This window comes from Pan troglodytes, chromosome 10 (genome assembly GCF_028858775.2).
Source record: "Pan troglodytes isolate AG18354 chromosome 10, NHGRI_mPanTro3-v2.0_pri, whole genome shotgun sequence".
Lineage (NCBI taxonomy): Eukaryota > Metazoa > Chordata > Mammalia > Primates > Hominidae > Pan > Pan troglodytes.
In genome coordinates, this window is record NC_072408.2 from 94,994,288 (window position 1) to 95,016,813 (window position 22,526).

The following is a 22,526-nucleotide window of genomic DNA, read 5'->3' on the forward strand; positions in this document are numbered from 1 at the left end:
TTGATTTTCCTTGGCTTACTCATCTTAAAATGAGAAAATGGGTCTTTTAAGTACTATATATTATAACCAATATAATTTAGAACACAGACTAAACTAATGAAATGTATATATGTCGTGGCCTGGGAAAAGATAAACTATGATATAAGCTTATATTAGTATTTACTAAGAGAAAAAGTAGAACACAAATTCTTACATAGGCCTACACAGTTACTACTTTGTACTAGAAATTTGGTTTTTAGCTTCCTAGGAGTCAAAGAAAAGAGGGAAGAAAGCTAGGTGATATGGTTTTCTCTCTCCATGACAGAAGAAAAATATACGAATTTTTTCCAGGAAGCATAATTTTTAATTAGCATTTAGCTCTAAAAGAAATGTCTCATGTAGGAAAGCATTGGTGAGTGTTTTCAAAAGTGATTCATACAACACATACAACAATAAATCTTATACAACTTTTTGTTACTACTTTTAATCAAAAGGTTTAATGGAACACTTTTGCAGTATTGTAATATTATAGGATGCATGTCTGAATTATTCTAATAATAAACAGAAATGGATGACCTGCTTGCCTTTCAAACAGTCCTTCATACATATCACTTCTCTGAAGTAGATGTTTCATAAAGTTTTGATAGTTTGAACTCTAGCAAGAGTCTGAGGTACACATAACATTTGTCTGTGTCTTCTGTTTAATAAGATGATACATAAAATGTTTATTGTTTAGTGTTTTACTTATGTAAATAATTCTGTATTTTAAAAGTTTTATTTGTAATCTTTTTTTTAATCCTTTATACAGGTTTGATAACCCAGCTGCTGTAAGCCCAACTCCTACAAGGCAACTAACTTTTAACTACCTCCTTCCTGTGAATGCTTGGTTGTTATTAAATCCTTCAGAGCTCTGCTGTGATTGGACCATGGGAACAATACCACTTATAGAGTCATTACTAGATATTCGAAATCTGGCCACATTTACTTTCTTTTGTTTTCTGGGGACGTTGGGAGTATTCAGTATCAGATACTCTGGTGATTCCTCCAAGACTGTTTTAATGGTAAGAAACTTTTCTTAACTTCCAAATGATGTTACATTCAGTTGAATAAGTAAGAAACTACCTTTAATTCAGCAAAAGCGTCTTTTTAGAAGCATTCCTTTCTTTGTTCAACAGCATCACAATTTGTAAACGTATTTGAGTTTATCCCAAAATTCTCAGTTAATTTGCAGGCATAATTTGACATATGTTCAGCACATAAAATATTTCTTACCTTTATCCAACTAGATTATACACTTTTTGAAGAAATTGATTATATTGTATATTATTTGTTTTCTTGGCACAGAGAAGAACATCATATAAGATATACAACTAGAAATATAGAGCTTTTCAGTTCTCATGAGCAAGGTGGTCTTTATTACTCCCTTAGATAGCTTTCACTATGTTCAGAGAACTCTGATTATTTGAACAGTTGTTTTTTGTTTTTTTTTTGGTGGTGGTTTTTCTGTACTGTTTTTCTTCTTATTTTCTTACCCTGTGTCACTTCATACTCATAAGAGTTCTGTTTTCTCTTCCTTTTAATTATTGAAGACAGGCTGGGTGCGTTGGCTCTTGCCTGTAATCCCAGCATTTTGAGAGGCCAAGGCAGGTGGATCATTTGAGGCCAGGAGTTTGAGACCAGCCTGGTCAACCTGGTGAAACTCTCGTCTCTACTAAAAATACAAAAATTAGCTGGGTAGCTGGGTGTGGTAGTGGGTGCCTGTAATCCCAGCCACTCAGAAGGCAGAGGCACAAGAATCACTTGAACCAGGGAGGTGGAATTTGCAGTGAGCTGAGATTGCGCCACTGCACTCTAGTCTGGGCGACAGAGCAATACTCTTTCTCAAAAAAAACAAAAATAAAAATAAAAGTTTATTGAAGACAATAGTACATTTTCTCAGGCATTTATTATATGTCAGAAAGTATGTTTAATGAATTGCAGATACATAATTTTTTGCTGTAGCTGCTAGATTGATTTATTCATTCAATAAAAACTTAGACTTTACCCTTTGTACAGTTCAGCATTTTAGGTGCTAAAGGTTATGATAGTAAATACACAGTTCACGTTTCCAGAGAACTTACACAGTTCACGTTTCCAGAGAACTTACATTCTAGAGAAATTTGGATGTCTGAGATACAGAGTAGATTGAAAGATTGTGTTTTCTATTATCCTTGAACATGTTGAGTTTGCGATACTGTTGAAACATCCTGTTGGACATTTTGAACAGCACTTTATGTCTGGAGTTCATAGAAGATAGTTAAGTTACACATAGAAATCTTATTCATTAACATAGAGGTGGTAATTGAAACTAGGATGTAGATAAGGTGAAATGTAGATGAGGTTATAGAGCAGCCTTTCTCAACTGGGGTTTTGTCAATTCTGTCAAAGATGGTAGCTGTTAACATTCTAGATGCACAGAAGTTCACTCATACTCATAATGGAAGCCTTAGGGTATTTGGTCTTAATTCTCCCCAGAAAACAGTTCAGTGGGCTAAATACAGTGAAAAGAGAAGATACCTACTACTAGGTCTTGAGAAACTCCTATATTTAGATGTTGAAGAGAAGGATCCTAAATAGAAGACATATCGAATGAAGAGAAAAGTAGGAAAGTGTATTGAAAAAGACCAAATGGTTAACACTAACAGAGATGCTCTTGAGGGGGAAAGTGAGATCTAGAATCTGTTGGATTGGACTTCTTTTAGTCTGTAGTTACTTAAATGAAATTTGTTTATGTGCAGTGAGTGATTTGATGAGGAAGTGAAGAGAGCTAGTATAGACCTGTAGGAATAATTTAACTTTGACTGTTTCAAAGGATGGGATAAACTTGATTTATTTCCCCCCTAAGTAAGGGAAGACTATGCTGGTCAGGCAATGGTTTCAAGTATAACAAACTGCTAATCTTATGTAGGACCTGGGGAAGCATTGAGATCTGGCATTGGTAGACCTTCAGAGGTAGGAGGGAGCAATGTCAGGGAGAGACTGTTGATTGGTTGGCATATAGAAGCATTTTTATTGGAGTACTCAGCTACTCAGCTGACTTTTTTGAATGCGGATATCCCTGATGGTTTGGCTTGCAGGAACATATTTATTAAGCTGAAATGTTGATTGGTTAAGTGGTAGACTTAAGTTGATTAGTTAAGTGGGCTACTTGATACTATGGCAACAAAATCTTTTCCTAAGATCATGGGAACTTGTTTTGTACCTGAGGTATGTAACGAATAGGGAAGGTAGCTTAAAAAATGTATTGTTAAAGATGTTTAAGGCTGGAGAGACAAGAGCATGTTTAAATATAGATAGGAAGAATACAGTTGATTGGAAAGTGGTTAATAAATTAGAGAAGGGATAATTGTTAGTGAAGTTTATGAGGAGCAGGAGATACGGAGCACAGGTTTGGCCTGAGATAGAAGAGACACCCCTTATGTTACAAGAAGAAAGGAAATGAATGTGGATGTTGGTAGGTTTAGTAGCAGGAAATTGAAGAAATTCTTGTTTTATGGCTTTAGCTTTCATTGTAAATTAGGAAATGTAGTTGCCTGCTAAAAGTGACATGGGTCAAAAATTTGAGAAAAGTAATGAAGATTCAAAGCAGTCAAGAAGAGTGGAAGGAACTTTCCAGAGAAACCTAGAAATCCTAAACAGTCTTAAGGATAAATTTGAACTTGGTGCTCATGCTTTTATGACAGTATTAATCTGTTCAGCTTTGGGACTTTCTCTAGCAGTGCGTTGCCACTCTGGTAAATACAGACAAAAGAAATAAATGGTAGAATACATCTAAAGCTGGAGTTTTGCTAAAAGAAAGGTTAAAAAAAAAAAGGAGAGGTAGGGGAATTAAGGTTTCAGCAAATAAAATAATGGTGTATGTAATGTAAGCTGAATTTTAAATGTATATAAAAATGGAACAGCTGTGGCCTTAAGCATAACTCTACTTTCGGTGTAGTCCTAATAAATGTGCTATTTTTTTTATGGTGATATTTTCTGAAGATCTCTGGAAGGGATAAGTAGAACAAAGAAGTACCTACCAGATACCATGTTAAGCACTTATTAGATAAGATGTCATATATATGTCAACAGCATAATGTAAGTTGTTATTAATCCCCATTTTATTTGTAAAGAACTAACTGGGTTCAGTGGCTCATGCCTGAAATCCCAGTGCCTTGGGAGGCAGAAATGGGAAGATCACTGGAGGCCAGGAGTTTGGGACAAACCTGGGCAAGACAGTGAGATCCCATCTCTAAAAAAAATTTTTTAAATTAGCCAGGCATGGTAGTGCATACCTGTAGTCCTAGGTGTTTGGGAGGCTGAGGCAGGAGGATTGCTTGAGCCCAAGAGTTCAAGAATGCAGTAGACTATGATCATGCCACTATACTCTATCCTGGATGACAGACAAGACCCTGTCAAAAAAAAAAAAAAGGAAGAAGAAAAAAAGAAAGAAAGACTCTGGAGGTGACTGAGTGGTTTGCCTTATGTAGGAAATGAGAAGTAAAGCAGATTTGTCTCGAACTCTTTGCTCTTTCTACTAATATCCTAACATTTAAGGACAGTTTATGTTACTGGAAGAAGGAAATTACAAGATAGTGATAGTTAACTAGGTTGGCATACATTATTAGAGAGCATATTAGGACCTGTGAATAAGTTAATCATTAGAGACATTTCTTATCCCAGAACGTATAGATTTTTCCTGGTAGATTTTTTTTGTTTTGTATAGTTTATGCATCGGTCTACAATACACTTTTGAGTGAATTTAACACTTAATTCTCTCAAGTGAAATTGCCTTGGGGCGGCCATGAATTAATAGGTATAATTTTTTTTCAATGAACTACATACATATTCAGGAACTTTTCTTTATCTGTTTCACATTTTTTGCTGATTATTTTTGTCAAGCATCTCTGGGAAATGGAAAGTGAATTCTATGCACTCTTAGTTTTTCTTACCTTTTTGATTTAAAAAAACTGAAGTGTCAGACCTATAAATTGGTATGATGGTGACCAGTTTGATGGTAGTAATTTTCCTCAGATTCAGTGTTGCCTTATTACAAATCATTAATGTGTGAACATTTGTGGAGAGTATTCTTTTCAATGTATATACCTCTATATTTCACAAATTAAGTCAAATAGAAAAAAAGGACATTCTTTCACCTTAGCCCATTAGAAGAGTCTCAAACTTGTGAAGCTAAAGGTTTAACTTGTTTATTCAATTAAGTACTATAAAACAAATCGGGGTAACAAAATATGGAAGCAGATGTCCATAGAAACAGATTTCCTAATAACGACCAAACTTATTTCCTTCACAAGCTATTTATGTGCTAGTTTTTTGTGGGTGTATAATGTGGAAACCACATGTCACCCCATTTTCAAAATGGTAAGAAATCTAAACATTTTTATGGTGTTTCATTTCAATGTTCAGTGTTATATTAATAATTTTAGAAATTCTTGTAGAATGAAAGACTGTTGATTTAAAGGGGGGCAGTTTTATTTTTATGCATACACTAAGCTTCTAGTTAAATACATTTAACCTTTCAGGATGTTATGTGAAGTAATGCTAAGGTACAGTAGTCTGCTATCTTGTCTGAACGACACCTGATTTCATTCCTTCAGTTTCCAATATCATGTGGTTTCTTAAAGTAGTAAAGTTGTAAAAACTGACATGTTTAGCTTTTTTTTATCAGCATTTGTGGTTTTGTTTTGTTGAAAAACCTATTAGCATATTTCATTATCATCTTATTTTTACCACTCGCACATAAGTTAGATGTGTAAAATTTTTATTTATTTAATTTGTATTCCTCCTAACTGAAGTTTTGTGCCTTTTGACCAACCTCTCCCCAACCTTCTCCCTCCAACCCTGGTGACCACCATGTACTGTACTTCTGTGAGTGCAACTTTTACAAATTCTACATACAAGTGAGATCATGCGTTGTTTTGTCTTTCTGTGGCTGGCTTATTTCTCTTAACATGGTGTCCTCCGGGTTTATCCATGTCAGAAATGACAGGATTTCCTTCTGTTTTAAGGCTAAATAGTATTCTAAAGTGTATATGTACCACATTTTTTTCATCCAGTAATCTATTGATGGATACTTAGGTTGTTCCCATATCTTGGCTATTGTAAATTGAATAATGCTGCAATGAACAGGGGAGGTCAGATCTCTCTTCAACATACTGACTTCATTTCCTTTGGATCTATACCCAGTAGTGAGGATGCTGAGTCACATGGTAGTTCTATTTTTAATTTTTTGAGAAGCCTTCATACTGTTTGCTTAATGGCAATGCTAATTTACATCCCACCAACAGTGTGCAAGTGTTTCCTTTATGTTCTTGCCAACATTTGTTATCTTTTGCCTTTTTGATAATAGCCATTCTTACAGGTGTGCAATGACATCTCATTGTGGTTTTAATTTTCACTTCCTTAATGATAGTGATGTTGAACATTTATATACTTGATGGCCATTGGCATGTTGTCTTCTGAGGAATATCTATTTAGCTACTTTGCCCATTTTTTAAATTGGGTTGTTTTCTTATGATTGTTTGAGTGTGTTATTTTAGATACAATTTCAAAAAGTACTTCACCTTTTTATTTAACTGGATGAACCTTTATTGTTTAATTTTTGCTTAAAGATGTGAATATTTACATTTATTAAAGTTTTTATATTTTACTATGCAAGCATATTCTTTACAGAAAACCAGTGAGATATAGCTTATTATGCTTCTCAAATTTAAAATGCTGTAATGGTTTAGATTTTAATTTCAAGGGGTAATCACTCCCAAACACACCTAGAAATCTTGTTTTCAAAGTTCATAGATATCCTCTAATTTTAACTTTTAGAATTCAAGATTTCCATTTCACCTTGCTTACGTACATCCTGATGTTTGTTAATGTCTAAGTTGCCTTCTTTATGTTTAAATTAATATTCTTCACAGTATTATTAAAAATAGTTTACCAGTACACTATCCAGGTTAAATGATAAAATATTTGGATTCAAGTATCAGATGCCCATATATTTCTTAATTTATTATAAATTATTATAAATTTATTATAAATTATTAAATCTTCTTTTTTTTTTTGTAGGCGCTTTGTTTAATGGCATTACCATTTATTCCTGCATCGAACCTTTTTTTTCCAGTTGGATTTGTTGTTGCCGAGCGAGTATTATATGTTCCCAGCATGGGATTCTGTATTTTGGTAGCCCATGGATGGCAGAAAATATCAACAAAAAGGTGAATTTAAATGTCAGTTCATGTAATGCTTACTATGGAATTAAGTGTGACACATTTTAAAATTTAAATATTTAGTTCAGTTTTCTAAGTTATGCTTTTGTATATTTTGGTTTTTCATCTCCATAGTCTCCTCATTTGTCTTGTAAGTCAAGTTAGGAAAGCTCCATGGCACCTACTTATTCTGTGTTCTCCCCCATATTTATGTAATTTGATGTTACAGCCTGAGACAGAACAAACTTTGAGTCAGATCCAAATGAAAACAAGGATGTTACTGAGAATAAAGTCTCAAATGACCATTGCCACTTCCATATTCAGTGAACTAAGATAATAGTCATCCTACTTAAGTGAGTCATATTGAGTTAATATATATAAAATGCATATAGTAAGCAATCTGTAATTTCTTGCTATCATCACTATCTTCATTATAATCTTTGTATCCTAGTTGCCTCAAACTAACAGTTAAGGAACAGCATAGTCACACTGTATATATGCTTAGGAACTATAATTGTTATAGGTATTATCTCATTGTATACTTATGCTGTGGCACTAAAATTATCAAATCAAGCAAATTGTTAAAGGTCAAGTAATACTAATGTAATAATATTGAGTTTGCAACTTGAAAAAGAAATAGTCACTTCTTTCACTTTCCTATTTTCCAGTCATCCCTCACCCCACAGAATTCTGACTTCTCTCCACTTCACCCTTAAGCATATAACAAAGTGCCTCCTAGTAGCTAAACTAAGTCAACTCCTTTAATTTAAAGTTTATTTCCCTAGTGTCTGTAAAAAGTATTTGTCCTGATTAATTCTTCTGGCTGCACCTGCTCTTTGAATATTTACATTTTTCAAAGTCTTATAGCCACTTTTTTCACACCGCATGTGTTCCACAGATAATCTCATCCCTGTCTGCAATATTTAACTGCCATCTACCAAACCTGTTCTCTTAGCTTTTACCCATATATCCATTTATAATCACTACCCATTTTTGAATGCCTGCCATGTACCAAGGGCCATGATAGATACTTTAGATTTCTTTTCTCATTTAATCTTGACACTTCTTAAGTCTGCTTTGCAGATGTGAACATTGAAGCCATATAGGTTACCCAAGATCACACAGCTAGTAAATAACAGTCTTGTTTCAGATTTACATCTGACTGCTTCCAATGACCATGTTCTTTCACATCCATACTTGTGTGTTCTAGTTAAGTGGATCTATCAAAATGAAATAAATTAAACCATGTTATAGGAACAAAAACACAGACTCAGAGACTATTAATACTAAACAAGATCATAAAGATTATAGGTGAGGAATTGAGCCCTCAAATAATTAACCTAAAGTTGTATAAGTAATTTGCCTCTGTTTAATGAAGAGTCACTTTTACTATGCCTTTTAATAGACAATTCTAGCTTTACAATAGAGAAATAAACCAAAAATATCATGATAGTCTTGGTATAAATTGTAAGTAAAACATTTTCAGATGTGATCAGTGATAAGGTTGACCCCTTTCTAAACTCAATTAAGAATACTCAGTTGTAGAAAATGGCACAAAGGACTGTAAGTGTAAAAAGTCACATTTAAAAATTGTTTTTTTCCATTTTTTATCATTTATTTTAAACAGAGCTTTTGAAATATAGCCAATATTAGGATATATAATGTAATTGACTGGAAGGTCATATTCACAGTATTTAATTTTTTTGGTGTTGTATCCTCTAAAGTTGGGTGTTCATTAGAATGAATTAGAATAAATTAACATATGGTATTTTAGGAGCATTTAAGATACTTCTTACCTCTGTTCTAAAAGGTAAAATGCTTTTGGTGATGAAGACAATTTTTTTTGTTTTGCTTTTTTTCTCTTAAACAGTGTATTTAAAAAGCTATCCTGGATTTGTCTGTCTATGGTGATACTCACTCATTCCTTAAAAACATTCCACAGAAATTGGGATTGGGAGTCTGAATATACATTGTTTATGTCAGCCTTGAAGGTAAAGTGTTGTTCAGAATGACAGGAAAGTATGTCATCAGTGATTTCTTGGAACAATTTCTAAGCTGTTTTAACTTTGTTTTTAATTAGACATTTAACAGTCAATATTAAGTACTTTACTAAAAGATTAATGAAAATAATTTGTTGTTTAACATATGCCATAACCAAATGCTCTGAATAATACTTAGCTATATGTCCAAAGCATATATGATAATTCCCTAAATGCTATACAGTTATTGGAAGCTCAAATGACACAATGTTTAAATCAGAATACTATATTTCATTGGTTCTAAAGGTGCTCATATTTTTCCTTTTTTATATCCCTGAAATCAAATAAGTCTTACAGTGAAAAGCATCTTAAATTAGTGGCCTTTTTCTCTCTTAATGGTACTTAAAATAATGATGTTATAATCAATGGCATCAATTCAGTAAAATAAAATGTACAGCCAAAAAAAAAAAAAAGGCACCCAATGATGTGGAAGATAACCAGTGGTTACAATACTATCAGAAAGATAAGAATTGGCAGAAAGGAAGGATACAGGATTTCTATAGAATGGACATTATAAATCGGAAAAAGGTCTTTTAAAAAACAAAAATTTGTTTTCTTTAAAGGTTATCAGCAAAGATTTTTTCAAGCTCTCCCTTACCAGTACCCCTCTTCAGATATCTGAATTTTTACTTCCTTTGGACTATTTCTTAACTCTTCATTACTTAGCTTTATTGGATTGCTGCTTCATTCCAGTGGTCTGTGTGATTTCTTGATTCCCCATCTGCCTAAGATCAGATGAGTCTCTTCTTATACAACTCAATAGCTCTACTCTCTCTCCCAACTCAGAAGTCTACCAACAAGTGAGACCTCATTACCATGCTTATTAATCCATACTCCTAGGATACCAGTGAAGCCCCATAATTTTCCAGAATTTTGCTTATACTCACTCCCAGGACAGTGGTTGGAACCTATAGCCACAACGACTGCAATTAGTTCCTTGGCTAGGTGTCATCTATCTGCAAGAACACTACGGCAATCTGCGAACTCTGAAAGCACAGATTGACTCAGAGCTTTAATCTCAGGGTTTCCGTTACCATAATGGACTACATAAATAATTTTAAATATGTCAAGTCTAAAAATAAGTCATCAGTGCAACATTTAAACATATTCTCATGTTCCAGTGCTTTTGCTCCTAAAAATACAAATGGCAGAGCAGAAGTTTTGAAACACCACTGTGCTTACATCAAATAACATTTTCAGTAAAATGTTAATATATAACGTGAATGAAATAAGACACTGCTATGGTTTTAGTATGTTGGTGTTCAGGTGCAGGGAGAGTAAATTTGGTGAAGCAGTCTTTATTTGACTCCTGTGTCATCCCCAGAGACATTTCCATAGAACATTATTTTCTTAATAGTATACCAAACAAATATCTGTATGAACTGGAGTCATATTTTTTTTAATTGTAACTTTTTCTATCTCTGCTTGTATTTAAGGTAAATAAAAATAATGCCAAACTTTGGAATAATGTGGGTCATGCTCTGGAAAATGAAAAGAACTTTGAGAGAGCTTTGAAATACTTCTTACAGGCTACCCATGTTCAGCCAGGTAAGCATTATTAACTAATAAAATCATGAATTTTATTTTTTAAAAAGTTTTGATTATCCTTGGGGGAAATAAGATAGTTTATTTACTAGCTTTATTCTAAGTGACTTGAATACTAGAGTTCAGTGCTTATTTTGAACTGGATTACATATAATAGCCACTTAATATCAGACTCTGATACCAGGCTGGTGGCTCACACATGTATTCCCAGCACTTTGGGAGGCTGACACAGAAGGGTCACACCAGGAGTTCATGACCAGCCTAGGCAACAAAGCAAGATCCTGTCTTTACAAAATAAAAATTAAAAAATTAGCCAGGCCTGGTGGTGTGGGCATGTAAACTCGGCTACTTGGGAGGCTCGGGAGGATTTCTTGAGCCCAGGAGTTCAAGGCTGCAGTGAGCTATGATCACATGATTATACCACTGTACTCCAGCCTGGGTGACAGAGTGAGACTGTGTCTCAAAAACAAACAAAAACATTTATGGATTTTTTCTTAACATAGAGTTGTTGGGTGGCATGGATATGGATAAGCAGTTTTGGTGGAATGATGGGTGCAAAAGCCTGATAGTAGTGAGCTTAAGAGAATGGGGAAAGAATACTTGGAGACAATTCGTATAGAAAACTGTTTTGAAGGGTGTTGATAAGAAATGGTGGCAGTGCTGGGTATGCAGTCAAGAAAGGATGGTAAGATAAGAGGGTTTTGGCTTTTTTAAACCATTTTGGGCCAGACACAGTAGCTCAAGTCTGTAATCCCAGCACTTTCGGAGGCCAAGGTGGGCAGATCACTTGAGGTCAGGAGTTTGAGACCAGCCTGGGCAACATGGTGAAACCCCATCTCTACTAAAAATACAAAAATTAGCCAGGTATTGTGGTGGGCGCCTGTAATCCCAGCTACTTAGGTGGCTGAGGCACAAGAATCGCTGGAACCTGGGAGGCAGAGGTTGCAGTGAGCCAAGATCGCACCACTGCACTCCAGCCTGGGTGACAGAGTGATATACTCTGTCTCAAAAAAAAAAAAAATAGTTACATGTTTTTCTCTTGCAACTGTTTAGCTATAATAGTGATGGCATAGACATGGAAAATTCTGTTAAATAGGATTAAAGTTTTTTCAGTTGTGTATTACTCATCAAGAAAGGGTTTAAGGAGTGAATAAATGATGAGCCACAGAATCTAAGCTGCTTAAGAAGGGATGTGAGAGAGGATTAGGGATGGAGGAAAGGTAAGAAGATCAGTGGATCTGAGGAATTGTTGGTTTCTGAGTAGGATGTAGCTAGAGCAGCAGTATTTTTCGACAGGAGTGCTATTGGCGTTTTGAGTGCAGAACTGTATTACAGGATATGTACTAGACATGGCCCCCATCCACCAAATGCCATCATTATTTTCCATTCAGAGTGATGACCAAAAAGAAACCCCTGCACATTACTAAATATCCTTGAAGGGGTGCACAGTGTCAGACACTTGTTTTTTTCTAGTAAGTACAACTATGACCATTGCACTAACTGGCTAAGGTAGAAAGGAGGTGAAAATCATTTGTAAAAAAGGTCATCAAGACCACAGTATTCAAAGATTAATATCTATATGGATTATGAAATCACTAAATCATTAAGAATTTTGACAAAAGTAATGTTAGAGAAAGCAACAGGGAGCCAGGGTCTGTGATCCAGGAATCGACGACTACAACACTGATAGGAATAGTAGATAATAGAGTTAAATTACAATCAGACGTGAGTATGGTAAAAAGGAGAGAGAATTGTCCAAAAATGGCAACATGGATCAAGGAAGAAGATACCTGTTCTTCCTCCAGGCCCAGTGTGGCAAAGGATAGAAAAGAACACAGTCACCACTTGAAAGGGCTAAAGGTAACCATGTCTCCAAAACAAAGCTAAGTTTCAATTAGAGAAAGGTGAAGAAAAAGTTGGGAAAATGTAACTGATGGTCTAGCCTTTCAGTTTTATCTCTCTTAGCCCTTCATGTAGTTTAGTTTTTCTTGGAATATGGGATTAATGTCCTGTACTTCCTTACTTCTTTGCCTTTATTTTCTTCCTTGAGACTAGAATTTCTCCCTTCTCCCTTTCCTCCCATTTTCCAGTGACTTCTCTTCTAAAAACTCTTCCTATCTTTCCAGCTATAAGCAAATAGTTTTCATCTGTAAAACCCCTTAACTTCCTCTGTATCTTTCCTATATTTGTAATTTTCTATTTAGTGCTATATTTTATTTATTTAAATACAAATTTATTTAAAATATTTATTTATTTAAACTGTGGAGCTTCCTTGGGGTAGCAGGAACATCTGATTCATTTTTGTACCCCTGCATCATCAAGTAGGGTCCTATACGCAGTCAGCAGTCTCTAAGTATTTTAATTAATTACTTTCTTAAGTCTTGAGATGTGCAATGCATGGATTAATTATATTCTGGCAGTTTTTAGAGAAGCAGCCATCTTTGATTGTCAGGCACACAAGGGCTTTGAGACTGAGATGTTACTTAGGCCCCTCAGACTTTTGTTTCTTGTTTCTAAAATGGGATAGTAATTTCTATCTCACAGTATTGTTGTAAATACTAAGTTAAGTGTGTGTGGGGTGTGTGTACACATTCAGTTTTGTCTAGTGAATAGTGTGCCTATCACAGGATGTTGCAGATATGGACACTCAGTTTTTAAATAATTTTCCCCCTCATTGTCAATTGTCACTAATTGCTGTTTTTGAGATATTTGCTGAACCTTTCTTCTTCAGTTTGACTTCACTATCACACTTTGAGAATTGCTGTTTCTATTAATCATAAGCCATGAGATAGGAATACAAGTAAACCAGTTTATTATATTATGAATAAAGCGTTTTAAACTTAGAAATATTGAATGTGGCATCTAGAGGTTTCTTGGCTTATTCCATGTTTTTTTAAGCTGTATTCTTCCTAGATGGGTTTGACAGATGAAATGACATGTTATTTTACTGTATCTTAGATAGTTTAGACGGGGCAAGACAGTGACCAGGATAAGGTTAAGAGGGACAACTAGTGTGATGGTTAGTTAAAAGTTTGGACTCTGGCATCAGACCTTTTCTCAAATTTAGTTCAATCACTCTAAGTTTTCTATCTATAAATTTGGAGTAATAATACCTCCATTCTTTTGTATGGGTTATGTTAAATACTGGTTATATAAGACTTAGGCCAGTTTCTAGGCAATAATGTATATTCAATAAATATGAGCTGGTAGGTATTAATGGCATTATTTTCACTGGAGCCAGGAAAGGAGGTTGCTGAGTCTGTCCTGCAGACTCTGGCTGAGTGATGGATGAAAGAGGTATATGCTGACACAGGTATTTTGCCTGACAGTGTGGCTAGGAGACTGCACAGCTTAGCACCGCCAATGAGAGAGTGCAGCAGCCACCAAGAGAGTGCAGCCCCCGTAAGCAGGCCCCGGTCGCATTTATTTAATACAGATTTAATGATAAAGGCTTGGAGCAAACACAATTTGTGGGTAATAAACATTGTCAACCCCCGGAGTAGAGAGCAGTCCTGTGCGCGAATGATCAAAGATTGGTTTCTGGAGACAGGAGTAAACAAATTTATCTAGATAAGTTCCTTTACATTCCCTTGTTATCTAACCTTTGCTCTCAGGCTCTGGATAAGAGAATCTGGCTGCCTTCAGCCATAATTCTCTTCTGAAGCTTTTGCAAAACCTCCTGGCCTTTCAAAAATATTTGCATCTTTCCCTATAACTTTTTCTTACAACTTTTCCCACTACCCTGACCGAACTCCTACATCTCACCCTTTTCTGTTTTTTGCATCTGGTTTTGTTGATTGAAGAGTACAGGTGTGTGCAGCAACAGGTTTGTCAGGCACAGCAGTTAACACTCGTATTCCAGCTTTGCATCCTAGAATTAGTAAATAACATAAGACAAACATGAGTATAATCAGTAATATTATTTTCCAATTAAGGAGTGACATGTAGTGTTACTTGGCACCTCAGTCCAGTGTGTGTCATTAGTAAGGAACCCCACTGGGGGTATGTTAATCCCTCCTAGCCAAGCAGTTACGTTATTAGAGGCCGGGAAGGGGGTGTCTGCCCAGGTAACAGGATGAAAGAAAGGAGGATTTAGAAGATGGGCCTAATAGAGAGCAGCAGGTACAGATAGCAGGCAAAGTGAGAGAATAAGAAAAACCAATGTCCTACGAGAGTTGTAATGTACAACAGAAAGCATAGTAAGGAACAGATTATCTGGAGTGAATGGTGTCTGTGTCCAGAGCAGGATTCCCTCAGCCTCCTGAGTTATCTTCTTCAGCATCCCGCAGGTAATGTTTGGGGCTTGTGTCATTCAAGAAAACCGCATCTTCTGGGGCTGCAGGTCCTGCAGGGTCGTTTCCTTCATTTCTGGTACCAGGTTGGGTCCTAGCGACACCATAGTATGGTTTGATGCATCACGCTGGAATCCATAGAGGATTTGAGGGGGTGTGAACACAAGCATATTCTCTTCCCCATGTCAACAAATCATTTGGACCACACCATACATTACTATTTACATCTTTCCATAAAACCAGAGGTTTTATGTTTTGAAGGACTTTAGTGAAATGCTTTTCTATGGCTGATTGAAATTTATCATCTAAATTTTAAAAATTAAGGGTAAATAAGGCTTGTGCCAATAGTGTTGCAGGATCCTTACTCATATTCCCCCTTTTTTGTTTCTTGAGCATATTTTTAAGGGTAGAGTGGACACGTTCTACTATGGCCTGTCCTTGAGGGTTATAAGGGATACCTGTGGAATGTTGGATGTTCCACGTGTGACAAAATTGTTGACATTGTGAGCTGGCATAAGCCCGACCATTATCAGTTTTAATTTTTGTGGGCCATCTCATAAACACAAATGTTAAGAGAAAATGTTTAATAACATATTGGGAGGACTCTTCAGGAAGAGCATGTGTGCTAATTAGGTGAGAATTGGTATCAATGGATACATGTATATCTAAGTTTTCCAAATTCAAGGATGTGAATAACATTTGTTTGCCATAACCGATTAGATTCTTGTCCTCTAGGATTAACACCTGTTGAAGGAGGGGACATGCCTGTGAGTTGGCAGTGTGGGCATTGTAAATAATTTGTTTAGCTAGTCTTTGGGTAGGTTGAAATTGTTTAGTTAAGTTTCTTCAGTTTTGGTGGAAAAATTGATGCAATTGGGTGGTTTGGTCAAGCAGTGACGTCATAACTTGCAGGTCTGCTTGTTCATTGCCATAAGCCAGTGGGCCAGGCAGTGAGCTGTGGGCTCGAGTATGTGTGTTAAAAATAGGATATGTACGTTGATCCAGCAGTTGCTGAAGTTGAAGAAAAAGTGTACACAAGTGGGCTCGAGAGTGGACTTAATGAGGGCTGTCTTAAGCTTCTGTAATAAGTAGAGTAAGCAGAGTCATTAACAATATTGATAAGCTGAGCAGAAAAGGTCTCCAGGGCCAATATTAAGGCTCCAACCTCAGCTCTCTGAGTGCTGGTAAATCCAGAACAAGTGAGGGAATTATGCAGTTTCCACCAAGTAGCCACTTTTCCATTTTTACCAGAGCCATCAGTGAAAAGCGTTAAAGCACTGGGTATGGGGGAGTGAACTACTTGTGTAGACACAACTACAGGAGTACGAGAAAAGAACTGAAGTAGTTTGTCAGCAGGAAGGGCATGCTCTGCATGGCCTGCATAATCAGAGAGTGCTATCTGAAGATCTAGAGATAGGGGCAATATTGCTTCGAGTTGCTTTTTACTCAAAGGAATTCTTATGACATCAGGGTCATAACCTAGAAACTGATTGCATCATCTGCAGCCTGTATAGGTGGCTTTACTAACTAGCTGGATATAGGGAGATAAGTGTTTTAGTCCCAGTACGTGAGCAAAAAACCCATCCTAGGAAGCATAGCCCTGGGGCTGTCTGTCCTATTAATCCTGTTGGGGAATGTTTAGTAGGGAAAACAAACAATTGAACTGAATATTGCAGGTCTGTGCAATCTAGTTGCCTCTGAGAAACAGCTTGCTCTATTTCTTCAATTTCCCTTTTTGCTGCAGGAGTTAAATACCTGAGAGAGTCTAGGGCTGTATTGCCCTTTAGGATAGAAAACAGTTTATGTAACTTATCAGTAGTTATGCCCAAGATGGGGCAAAGCCAATTAATATCGCCCAGTAATTTTTGATAATCATTTAAGATATGCAAGTTGCTAGTATTTAATTTAACCTTTTGAGGTCTAACTGACCAGGAAGTTAGTATGTATCCAAGATATTTTCAAGGAGAAGACAATTGTACTTTTTCAGGTGCTATGACTAAACCTCTTAGCTGTGTATTCTTTATGACAGAGGCATATAAACTTAAAAGTACTGGCTCCGTTGGGGATGCTGGTAAAATATCATCTATAAAATGAATAATCTTGTATTTAGGAAATTCTTTTCTACTTGGGAGCAAAGCCTGATTTACATGATACTGACACATGGTAGGACTGTTCAGCATCCCTTGAGGAAGCACTTCCCAATGAAATCAGTGAGCTGGCCTTTCATTATTGATAGCTGGCATTGTAAACACAAATTTTTCTCTGTCCTGTTCTGCAAGGGGAATAGTACAAAAACAGTCCTTTAAGTTCATAATGACTACAGGCCAATCTTGAGGAATTGCCACGGGGGAAGGGAGACCCTGTTGAAGGGGCCCCATAGGTTGCAAATTAGCATTGATAGCCCGTAAGTCATGCAGAAGTCTCCATTTGCCAGACTTTTGGGAAATGATGAAAATGGGCAAATTCCAAGGGCTGTTTGACGGTTCTGTATGGCTGGCTTTTAATTGCTCCTCAACTAATTCATGGGCCAACTAATTCATGGGCTCTTTGTAATTTTTCTCCCTTTAAAGGCTACTGTTCTACCCAAATAGGATTTTGAGAGAGCTATGTCAGGGGTAGGAGAGGAATAACAGTGGCCATTATTAGAAAGAGGTCTGCAGAATGACCTCAGTTAACCCTCTCATAAATGGGCTAGCAGCTGTTTTCTTTAATGCTTTTCCTTATCTTTATAAGTGCCGAAAGTAATGAGTTCATATACCCCATTGCCTTGTTGATCTTGCATTGCCAGGCAGGCTAAGAGCTCCCTTTCTAATGCCGCTACCTAAGACAGGGTCCCATAGCTATAGTGTATCCCTTGTCTTTCTTCCAATTTATTGGAGGAGAGGCCTCAGGCAAAACCTCCGTTTCCTCTTTGGTATTTTTGCCCTTTACTGGCGGGGCTGAGGGAGAAGGAGGAGGCGGTAAGGTAGGTGACAGTTTCTCCTCCCTTCCCTTTTTAGGCTATTCTGTGTAGTGCGGGACCAAAGCAGCCCTAACTAAGGGCCATAACATTAGAGATGCTACTGGGACCCGATATCCTTGGGCATGATGTTAAGATTTCTCCACACTTGTTCTCAGAGCCCTATGTCTAGCATACCTTCTTCTGGGAACCATGGGTTATGGGAAACAGCAGTTTGCATTATGTCCCTTAATTGAGCCTGCGAAACTGGGGCTCCACTAGCTTTAAGCAGCTGTTTCAGTACTTTTATATACTGTTTCTGTTGAGCTGACAACCACTGTCCCATGATGAAACCCTAGCCTGAACAATTCCCTCGAACTTGGAAATCCCAAGCGGGCACCAATGACTTACCGTGCAGTCTCTTAACCTTCGTTTTTGAGGGTTCCATCGCAATCCATTGCAGCCTTCCTCACACAGGGCACCACCTGCCGAGTCTGTCCCACAGACTCTGTCCGAGTGATGGATGAAAGAAGTACACTGACACAGGTATTTTGCGTGACAGCATGGCTAGGGGACCGCATGGCTCAGCACCACCAACAAGAGAGTGCAGCAGCCACCAAGAGAGTGCAGTCCCCCTAAGCCAGCCCTGCTAGCATTTATTTAGTACAGATTTAATGATAAAGGCTTGGAGCAAACACAATTTGTGGGTAATGAACATTGTCGACCCCCCAACTAGAGAGCAGTCCTGTGCATGAATAATCAAAGGTTGATTTCTAGAGAAAGGAGTAAACAAATTTATCTAGATAAATTCCTTTACATTCCCTTATCTACTCTTTTCTCTCAGACTCCTGATAAGAGAATCTGGCGGCCTTCAGCCATAATTCCCTTCGGAAGCTATTGCAAAACCTCCTGGCCTTCCAAGAAGGTTTGCATCTTTCCCTATAACTTTTTCTTACAACTTTTCCCACCACCCTGACCAGACTCCTACAGGAGGTGGCAAAAAAGTGATGTATAATGCAGGGAAGAAGGCTGAAAGGGAATGGATAGCAAATGGCTCTGTAGGTGTATTTGTTCATTGGGCACGTATTTGAGAATTTACCATGTGTCAAGACACTGTTTTAAGTGCTGGGGAATCCAGAAGAAATAAAACAAATTACCTCCCTTCGTGGAGTTTCCATTCTAAATAAAGGCATAAACATAAGTAAACAAATACATACCACATGTAAATATATATATATACACACACACAAAATATATATATACACACACATATGCATGCACATATGTATTTATTTATATGAAAGTGATAAAAGCTATAAAAAGGGCATAGAAATTAGAAATTTTCAGAGAAAGTCTCTTCGAGATGATAATAAACAGAGCAACCTTCGCACATATACTCTGGTGTAATTTTGAGTATCACTGGCTATGCAGAAAACAGTGAAGAAAAGCAGGAAAATCATTTAGAAGGCTTTTGCAGTAACCCAAAGACATGATTGAGTTTTAATTTTTTAATAGCAATCTTGAAGTACATGTGACATACAATAGACTATACATGTTTAAAATATATAATTTTATAAGTTTCGGCATATGTATATTATCAGTGAGACCATAATTACAATTAAGATACTGAAAATATCCATCAACCCCTCAAATTCCTTGGATCCTTTTCTGATACCTCCCTTTTACCCCTTTTCACCCCAGCCTTCTCTAAGCAAAAGCTTTCTATCACTACAGATAATGTGCTTTTTCTAAAATTGCGTTTGAATGGAATTATACTCTATGGACTCTCTCTTTTTTTTTTCTTGGCTTTTTTACTCTGCACAGTTATTTTGATACTCATTCATGTTGTTGCATGAATCAAAAACCCATACCTTGGTATGGCTGGGTAGTATTCCTTCACGTAGATATACCACAGTTTGTTTATCCATTTACCTGTTGATGGATGTTGGGATTGTTCACAGTTTGGAGCTGTTACAAACATGGCTGTTACGAACATTCATATACCAGTCTTTATGGATATATGTTTTCATTTCTCTTAGGTAAAAACCTGAGAGAAAAATGGCATGGTCATATGATTTCTGTATGTTTAACTTTTTAAAGGCTGCTAAATTATGTTCCAAAAAATGTATTTCCCACCAGCAGTATAGGAGAGCTCTCCTGCCTTTCTTAATTCTTCATTTGCTGAGAATTTTTAACACAAGTAAATGTTGGATTCTGTCAAATGCTTTTGTGCACCATTTGAGATGATGATAAGGTTTTTATTTTTTTTGTCTGTTAATATAGTGGATATCATCAATTGATTTCATAATGTTAAAACAACCTTGCCTTCAGTAATACACAATTTGATTGTGACTTATTATCTTTATTATATTTTATTTGTTAAAATGCTATTAGTAATTTTTACATCTATATTTATGAAGGATAGAGAGTTCCTAGGAGATTCCAGATATTTATAAATTTATTTTTTTAAATAAATTGATAATTTTGTGGACAGGAAATACTGAAACTCTACATAATTGCCTAAGCCATCAATGTGAGAATACTTCACTGTTGGGCAGCTAATATTTCACTGTTGGGCAGCTGTGTATTAGTTATACACAGTTGCCTGAAAACTTCCCAGCCACATCACATTTGCATCCCTAGGCAGGATGACTGAGATCACATGTGAACCAGTGTCTAATAACTACTGTCATTTCAAACAAATGGTGACTGTAAACCTGTGTACACAGGTGTTTGTTACTATTAAAAACACATGCAAACATTCATGCAGGTAAGTTCATAACCTTTAGCAGTGAGGTAAGTTGCCTTCTAAACAAAGTTCCTTTGTTTTCCTAGTGAAAATATGATATTAGAGATGTGAGGAGAGATAGAAATGAAAGAGACTCAACTAGGATTCTGGAAAAATTAACTGATTATAGAAACCTAGTATTGACAAACTGAGACTACATTTGAGATTTGTGAGGTCCTCATTTACCATTGAATTAAAAGCTAGATTGTTAACTCATGCTGCTGTTGTTTTGGATAGGTATTGGTAAGAGTGGGCTTGTTCTTTGAAGTTCCTTTAGTTTCTTTAGTCATTTAAATGTCATTGATTTTTTACATCTTGCCTTCTTTTCTTACCTTTTTTTAATACTTAAATTTACTTAAAAGTGATACTATTTTGCCCTCTAGAATCTTAAAACTTTGTAAATTATAAAGAATTGCTTAGAAATTATGTCTTTCATTTTATTAGCTGTATTGAGTGGCCTTTTTGATGCTAAACAATATCTAATTGCATCTCTGCTCTTTGAAAACATAGGGCTGCTATACTCTAGTGTCTGAAGTCTACATTAATGACAATATCTCCTGGCCTTAATTCTAAGAGCATGATTTCAATGGATAGTAATTCACCTCATTTTTTATCTAAGTATATAACCTCTTTCTTTTCTAACATTTGTTGGGGATAATTTCAATAACATTTTAAATACTCAGCTGGCATAATTACACTTTTATTTTAACAAATTTTCAGTTTATTCTTAAATTCTTAGTGTATAATTTTTTCAGGTTCTATGTACCTTAGCTTTTCCTAAATAACATTCTGAGCTCTATAAACATACGGTATGGATTTATCTGGTAAAAAAAAGAAAAAAGAAAAAGATATAAAAGCAAAGACTACTCCATATTTTTAATTGACAATAATAGTACATATTCATGGGCTATATAGTGATGTTTTGATACATATAATGCAAGCAAATACCCTGATCTAATCACTATACTGCATATTTTATATGCAATTGGTAATACAATGATTTTCAGCCCTGATTCTACATCAGAATTGCCTTTGACACTTTTTATGAACATGTTTTTGCAGATTTCATTTCTGAACATTATGTTTTGATGGACCTAGGTGGGGCTGAAGTATCTGACTTTTTTTTAAACTACACAGGTATTCTGATTTGCAGCCAGAATTAAGAATGGCTAGCTTAAACGTTTTTTTTTTGCTTGACCCCTCTTGGCTCCATGAGACTCAGCAATACATCTAAAAAGAAAAAAATCAACTTCCTTACTCCTAAACTTATCTGTAATCAAACCTGGGCCACATCTGCCAGTTTTTGTGCAGTGCACACAATTGCCAGCCTAAAACATTATATAGCAAGTTCTTAGGACTGTTACTCAGGGAATGCCCAAGATATATATGTTTGGCCCCTATGTGTCCTAGGAGTTGCAGGCAAAGAATTATTGCACAATTGCAAAATAATTGGTATCACAAGGCAAGTAGTAATCATAATGAACCTTTTCATGTCTGTTAGTTCATGTTGAGTATAAACTGTCTGATTTAAGATCTTCTACCTTCCTTCTATCATTGTTCCAAACCTTTGAAATACTTACTGGCAAGTATATCTTTTTAAAAAGCTACTGTACAATGAATCCTCATCTCTTTCCTATTTCAACTACATTTTTTTTCCTATCCCTGAATAAATTTGCTGGGATTTTTACTTTCCACATCAGAAAATGA

At 36.1% G+C, this 22,526-nt stretch overlaps 1 protein-coding gene across 2 annotated transcripts in view; it reads left to right on the plus strand.

The window, feature by feature from the left end:
- The window catches only part of TMTC3 (transmembrane O-mannosyltransferase targeting cadherins 3), a 57,182-nt gene that overhangs the window by 23,350 nt on the left and 11,306 nt on the right, over positions 1–22,526 (plus strand). For both annotated transcript variants that reach the window (XM_063785961.1, XM_522486.8), the window contains exons 7-10: positions 788–1,040; positions 7,078–7,226; positions 9,088–9,208; positions 10,693–10,804. In XM_063785961.1, coding sequence (XP_063642031.1) covers positions 788–1,040; positions 7,078–7,226; positions 9,088–9,208; positions 10,693–10,804 — 635 coding nt within the window. The remainder of the gene's footprint in view (positions 1–787; positions 1,041–7,077; positions 7,227–9,087; positions 9,209–10,692; positions 10,805–22,526) is intronic.